General features: G+C 35.3%; 1 protein-coding gene across 1 annotated transcript in view; it reads right to left on the bottom strand.

Moving 5' to 3' along the window:
• The window catches only part of LOC136834633 (S-antigen protein-like), a 24,624-nt gene that overhangs the window by 16,439 nt on the left and 685 nt on the right, over window positions 1-7,500 (bottom strand). Inside the window, exons 2-3 of the mRNA XM_067097213.1 lie at window positions 3,795-4,162; window positions 2,601-2,652 (exon numbers count right to left, since the gene is read on the bottom strand). Coding sequence (XP_066953314.1) covers window positions 2,601-2,652; window positions 3,795-4,162 — 420 coding nt within the window. The remainder of the gene's footprint in view (window positions 1-2,600; window positions 2,653-3,794; window positions 4,163-7,500) is intronic.

The following is a 7,500-nucleotide window of genomic DNA, read 5'->3' as shown; positions in this document are numbered from 1 at the left end:
GTGATTTATTCAACGTCATGTATGTCGAATGTTATTTATTTTGATTTATTCACCGTCATGTATAGCGAATGTTATTTTGATTTATTCACTGTCGCGTATAATGCATGTTATTTATTTTGATTTATTCGCCGTCATACATAACGTATGTTATTTATTTCTATTTATTCACCGTCATGTATATCGAATGTTATTTATTTTGATGTATTCACCGTCATGTATATCGAATGTTTACTTTGATTTATTCACCGTCATGTATAACGTATTTTATTTATTTTGATTTATTCACCGTCATGTATAACGTATTTTATTTATTTTGATCAATTCGCCGTCATGTATAACGATATTTTATTTATTTTGATTTATTCACCGTCATGTATAACGTATTTTATTTATTTTGATCTATTCTCCGTCATGTATAACGTATTTTATTTATTTTGGTTTATTCACCGTCATATATATCGTATACGTTATACATTTTGATTTATTCACCGTCACGTATACCGCATGCTATTTATTTTGATTTATTCAACGTCATGTATATCGAATGTTATTTATTTTGATTTATTCACCGTCATGTATATCGAATGTTATTTATTATGATTTATTCACCGTCACGCATAACGTATTTTATTTATTTTGATTTATTCACCGTCATATCTATCGTATATATTATGCATTTTGATTTATTCACCGTCACGTATACCGCATGTTATTTATTTTGATTTATTCACCGTCATGTATATCGAATATTATTTATTGTGATTTATTCACCGTTATGTGTATCGAATGTTATTTGTGATTTATTCACCGTCGTGTATATTGAATGTTATTTATTTTGATTTATTCACCGTCATGTATAACGTATTTTATTTATGTTGATGTATTCACCATCATATAGCCTATATCGTATATGTTATGCATTTTGATTTATTCACCGTCACGTATACCGCATGTTATTTATTTTGATTCATTCAACGTCATGTATATTGCATGTTATTTATTTTGATTTATTTACAGTCACGTATATCGAATGTTATTTATTTTGATTTATTCACCGTCATGTATATCGAATGATATTTATTTTGATCCATTCACCGTCATGTATACCGTATTTTATTTATTTTAATTTTTTCACCGTCATATATATCGTATATGTTATACATTATTTATTCATCGTCATGTATACCGCATGTTATTTATTTTGATTTATTCACCGTCATGTATATCGTAGGTTATTTATTGAGATTTATTCACCGGCATGTCTATCATACGGTATTTGTTTTGATTTATTCACTGCCATATACACCATAAGTTATTTATTTTTAAGTTTAAGTTTGTGTGTTGGTTTCGTTATTTTTTGCTCTATGTGTTATCGTTGTTTTAGTGCATTTTCGCCCAAAGAGTTAATGGGCTTTTTGACTTGTCTAATGGGATAGGATGAAACATTTTAGATGATAATAATAATAATAATAATAATAATAATAATAATAATAATAATAATAATAATAATAATAATAATAATAATAATAATAATAATAATAATAACTGTTATTTATGCGGATCCTTTTGGTTTTTTCAAAATGTGCTAGGTCATTGAGAATTATGAAGAGAATTGATTATTTACAGAATATGGTGCATATCCTCAATGACCCAGCACATTTTAACAACAACAACAACAATAATAATAATGATAATAATAATAATAATAATAACAATAACAATAACAATAACAATAACAATAATAATAATAATAATAATAATAATAATAATAATAAATGTTTTGATGATTTTAAATTCACTTTACCGGGCCTCGAGGGCTCATATTCAAACATGAAAATTAAGATTAGTAAAATATAATATACAGCTCCAAACAGTTGCCACTTCAGTAGCGGGTAAATATAGGTAAATGGAATCAGGCATTTAGCTAGATATATCTAGGTCAGGTTTGTAGTGCGGCAAAGATATATATAGACTAATATTTGTCAGAATCTTATCTAGACGGACTAAAGTCGTTTGGTTCTAATTCCAGAGGGAATCAGAACGCCTCAGTACTGACAGAATTGGTTTAAGAACTGTTGGATAAAGGGCGTCATATTAGCAGCCCGCCATACGCCAGAACTGTACGCGAAAAAGCCTGAGAATTACGTCAGTATTGAGTCCCCCCCTCCCGTACGGGGGTAGTGCAGTCAGTGCACCTCTTGTCGTTCACTTTAGGTTCTTTGCAGCGTGCCTTCGGCCCCTAGCTGCAACCCCTTTCGTTCCTTTTACTGTGCCTCCTTTCATATTCTCTTTTTTTCCATCTGACTTTCCACCCTCTCCTAACAGTTGATTCATAGTGCAACTGCGAGGTTTTCCTCCTGTTACACCTTTCAGTCCTTTTACTGTCAATTTCCGTTTCAGTGCTGAGAGACTTCATAGGTCCCATTGCTTGGCTTTTAGCCTAAATTCTATATTCAGTTCAATTCAGTTATTGACCCCGAGAGTTTTAAACAAACAGCCATTGTTATAGCAGTTGTGTAGAAAAATGATAAACGAATAACTAAGGAAATGTATGTAAATATATGGCAGATTTACTCTCAAATAAGCGTGAGACTCATTACCTTATAGACTGCAGGTTTTTTGCTAACTGTACTCAAGTTCCAAACTCCATATCTGTAGGTTTATAGGTACTAGTAATACCAGCAAATAAACACCATATGTATCGCAACTCACATGTTAGTATTAAAGAGAAGCAGATTCCAGTTTTGAACACTTGTAAACAAATAGACAAATAGACTCGGAATTTAACCCGAGGCGATCTGAAGCTGCAAAGACGTCAATTTATGTCCATAAATGTGCAATTGGTACCCCGGATTGGGTACCACGTAAATGTTAGAATTAAAACCAGGAAAACACTGGTGATTTGCTACTAAATATAACAGTTTAATTATCAGATACATTTAAAAATTGAAGTCAGATAGCCACCAGGACGTTTGCTAAATAAAAATCAGAATTTAAAGCGCAACGATAACTAGATATTTTTCGTAAATCATTTTGAGAGTTAAGGCCAAATAAACACCCAATTTTGGACCGATACACGTCAGTGTCAAAGCGAAATAAACACTGGTTTTGATACGAAAGTTGCGCCAGCGTTAGAACCAAACAACCGGCCGGTTTCTTACTAAACAAACGTCGGAATTAAAAGGCCAGATAGATGCTAGAATTATAGAAAGAGGGAATTACTGCCAACCACACGTCAGAATCGTATGATCTGGACCCCGGAAAAAAAAACGAGAGAGAGAAAAGAAAAGAAAGCGGTTGTATCGGAAAGTAATCGCTGGGTCGCGGTTGTATCGTTAAGCGGCGTATTGATTCTCTCGTGGGTGGTACCTGCATTCACTCCCCGGACCAACCGGGAATTAACGTCGATCAGAACTTCTTCCCCAAATCCATCTCCCCGCCGAGGGCGTGTCAGACTTTTTCCCAGACCCCTTGGGGAACGGCAAGAGCTAGCCTCACCCCCGCCCACCCCCTTTGGTCAAGAGGTTGTGGGTGGGATTGGGTGGGAGTTGGTGTTTTGTAGTCATGCAGTGGGAATAGCGTTGGGGGGGGGGCTAATTCAAATAGGCACTGGAAAAGGTCTATATTTGGAGAAAAAAAAATATAAACTTCCCTGTGCGAATATATGTTGCAATACCCAGAAATCTTGGGGAGTGGGGTGGGAGAAAGGAGGTAGGGTGGAGGGAGGTGTGGCCAATTTGTGGGAAGGCAATCGAAAGAAACTCAGATAAGGTCTCCATTCTAAAAAAAAATACTTTTCAATGCGAGGATAATTGCCGTATTTTCCAGATCTCTTAGGAGGATATTTGCCACATTTTCCAGATCTCTTAGGAGGATATTTGCCGCATTTTCCAGATCTCCTAGGAGGATATTTGCCGCATTTTTCAGATCTCGTAGGAGGATATTTGCCGCATTTTCCAGATCTCCTAGGAGGATATTTGCCGCATTTTCCAGATCTCTTAGGAGGATATTTGCCGCGTTTTCCAGATCTCTTAGGAGGATATTTGCCGCGTTTTCCAGATCTCTTAGGAGGATATTTGCCGCGTTTTCCAGATCTCTTAGGAGGATATTTGCCGCATTTTCCAGATCTCTTAGGAGGATATTTGCCGCATTTTCCAGATCTCTTAGGGAATGGAAAGATAAAGATGGAGTGTGTCTTAGTTCTTAGGTTGAAGTTACAAAAAAAAAAAAATTATTTTTGAAAAATAAACATAAAGAGTTTGTATTTCAGCAGACTGAGTTACGGAAAATGAGTGTCTGGAAAACCGAAAATAGCATCACGGATATTCGACGCAACATGAATTATTTTTCCTGCATTTCCCAGGTGTAGATGAATGAAATAAGGAAGGGGCGGGGATGGGCGTGTTTTATGGGATAGAGATTGGAATCAGATGTCAAGGAGAATGGGAGTTTAGGAGCGGGCGGATTTGAGAGGGGGGAAGGCTTAATCACTCGAGAAAGACATTTAGATTAGGAATGTCTTGATAAAACCGTCAATGAAAAATCTTGAAACTATTCGTCAGTACTTGGATAATAGCTTGTGTTTCAAAGGGGATAGCTATTTGATCCTGCATCCTGAGATATAGAAGTCATGTGTGTGATTATTTTTGCGGGAATGATGGCATAAGCCTGCCGAATTTGAGCCAACCACTCAGATGCACGCCGCCTTATCATGCAGGAGTCAATGCAGGTGGCGCTGTTTTCCGATTTATTAGGAAACCACACAGGACGGTGGGTTAAGAACGGATTGGACAGTGCGTCGAGAAAAAATATAATGAAACTGACGGCAGAAATCCATATTAATAACTTGAACGATAGTCTTCATTTGCTTGATAACTTTTGTGATGCTGCGTTTAAGAAAGATAATGCATTGTAAGATTACGACAAATGATTCTGATAAGATAATGATTCTGATAATAAGATGTGTATATCAAGTCCGTGAATTCATGTGACGAATCCCATACTGATGAAACTGCAAAATTATTGAAAGACAGAACTGGACAGCATTAAAATGTAAGAGATGTGTACAGAATAATAGTCCAGTTTTGAAAATTGGTAGAGAAATAATCGTACAATTAGTTAGACGGCTGCTAAGTTGTTGATTAATTCTAATTATATGATGGAACAGAAAATAATCGAGCCTAGTTTTGCATGAGAATGTTTGAAGCTGATCCATTCTCTCAAGAAAATACATAATTATAATGTCCAGATGTTGAGGTTTGTGGTTACTCAGAAAAATTATATGTATATTTTGTGTATGTATATATATGTACATATATATAAACGTATATGTATATGTATTTTTATATAAATGTATATATATACATACATACATACATACATACATACATACATACACGTACATATATAAAGGTATGTATGTATGCACATATCCAATCAAGGTAAATGCACATTTTGTAGGTGGTTTACACAACAGGCCAGGGGAGATTGCCGTAGCTTGCATGCCATTACTGCAATTGCACTGTCAATTTGCAGCACATTAAGCAAAAGACTGCTTATTAGTCTCTGTACTTCTTGCCCTCTCCTCTCAAACCCCCCCTTCCCCGCCTCCAAACCCCTTCACCCTTCTCATCCGCTTTCTCAAATTTATGAACGAATTACATTTCTTTACCTCCTCCTACTCTTCCACCCACTCTTCCTCTTCTTATACGATTGGAAACCTTACTTTATAAGGAAATAGAATATGAATACTATGTTTCTTTATATAATGTTCGGACGTAAATGAAAGTGTATGTATAAATTTTACATGTGGGATTGCATGAAAGTCAAGGCTATAAATTTTATATGTAGGAATGCATGAAAGTCAAGGCTATAGATTTTATATGTAGGAATGCATGAAAGTCAATGCTATAAATTTTATATGTAGGAATGCATGAAAGTCAAGGCTATAGATTTTATATGTAGGAATGCATGAAAGTCAGTGCTATAAATTTTATATGTAGGAATGCATGAAAGTCAGTGCTATAAATTTTATATGTAGGAATGCATGAAAGTCAAGGCTATAAGTTTTATTTGTAGGAGTGCATGAAAGTCGGTGCTATAAATTTTATATGTAGGGATGCTTGAAAGTCATTGCTATAAATTTTATTTGTAGGAATGCATGAAAGTCAGTGCTATAAATTTTATATGTATGAATGCATGAAAGTCATTGCTATAAATTTTATATGTAGGAGTGCATGAAAGTCAATGCTGTAAATTGTGTATGTAGGACTGCATGAAAGTCAATGCTATAATTTTTTATATGTAGGTATGCACGAAAGTCAAGGCTATAAATTTTATATGTAGGGATGCATGAAAGTCATTACTATAAATTTTATTTGTAGGAACGCATGAAAGTAAAAGCTGTAAGTTTTGTATGTAGGAATGCATGAAAGTCAGTGCTATAAATTTTATGTGTAGGAATGCACGAAAGTCAAGGCTATAAATTTTATATGTAGGAATGCATGAAAGTCAAGGCTATAAGTTTTATATGTAGGAATGCATGAAAGTCAATGCTATAAATTTTATATGTAGGAATGCACGAAAGTCCAGGCTTTAAATTTTATATGTAGGAATGCATGAAAGTCAAGGCTATAAGTTTTATATGCAGGAATGCATGAAAGTCAATGGTTTGAATTTTATATGTAGGAATGCTTGAAAGTCAAGGCTATAAATTTTATATGTAGGAATGCATGAAAGTCAACTCTCTCTCTCTCTCTCTCTCTCTCTCTCTCTCTCTCTCTCTCTCTCTCTCTCTCTGGAATCGATCGAGGAAGGACGACTAGGCACGTTCCATGAATCCCTGTGTGCCTCTGTTGACCTAAGCAGTGCATTAGGTACCTAGTTGTCATATGACAGTTGAAGGTCGTAGCCAGGGTTGAGGCAGAGAAGAAGAAAGAAATAAACACTAGATGTGAGTTGTCAGTCATGAAACTTGAGGGCCTAGATGAGGTAATCCTTGTCTCCACAGATGGTGACAACCATTCGTAAGATATTCGTAACTCTCTCTCTCTCTCTCTCTCTCTCTCTCTCTCTCTCTCTCTCTCTCTCTCTCTCTCTCTCTCTCTCATAAACAGAACTTTCCGCACATACAGAACTTCCCAATTTTTATTTCTTGTTATTAATCGTATCATTGAAGTTTGTTACTTTGGTGGACGGGTAGACACACAAAAAGCGTGAGGCAAAAGAAATCTTGAAAATACAGAGCACTGCGTTTTATCTTCAGAAACACATGTTACTTCATGGCTGTAATGCTGTAATATTGTGTAGAAACGAGCTCACTGTCTAGAGCTTTGCATTGCAGACTTTTTACTTAGTCTTCCTGCATTTGGCCTCAGGAAGGATGGATAAAAAATGCAACCTCTTACTCAAAAATTAGAATAAGGAAGTACCATTTTTGTGCAATTCCAGACTTTTTAATGCGGTGCTAGAATACTACGCATCGTGTTTCCTCTGAAATAT

The sequence above is a fragment of the Macrobrachium rosenbergii genome, chromosome 54 (assembly GCF_040412425.1).
Source record: "Macrobrachium rosenbergii isolate ZJJX-2024 chromosome 54, ASM4041242v1, whole genome shotgun sequence".
NCBI classification, from domain to species: Eukaryota; Metazoa; Arthropoda; class Malacostraca; order Decapoda; family Palaemonidae; genus Macrobrachium; species Macrobrachium rosenbergii.
Note: the sequence above shows the minus strand (reverse complement) of the source record. Positions and strands in the feature narration are given on the sequence as shown.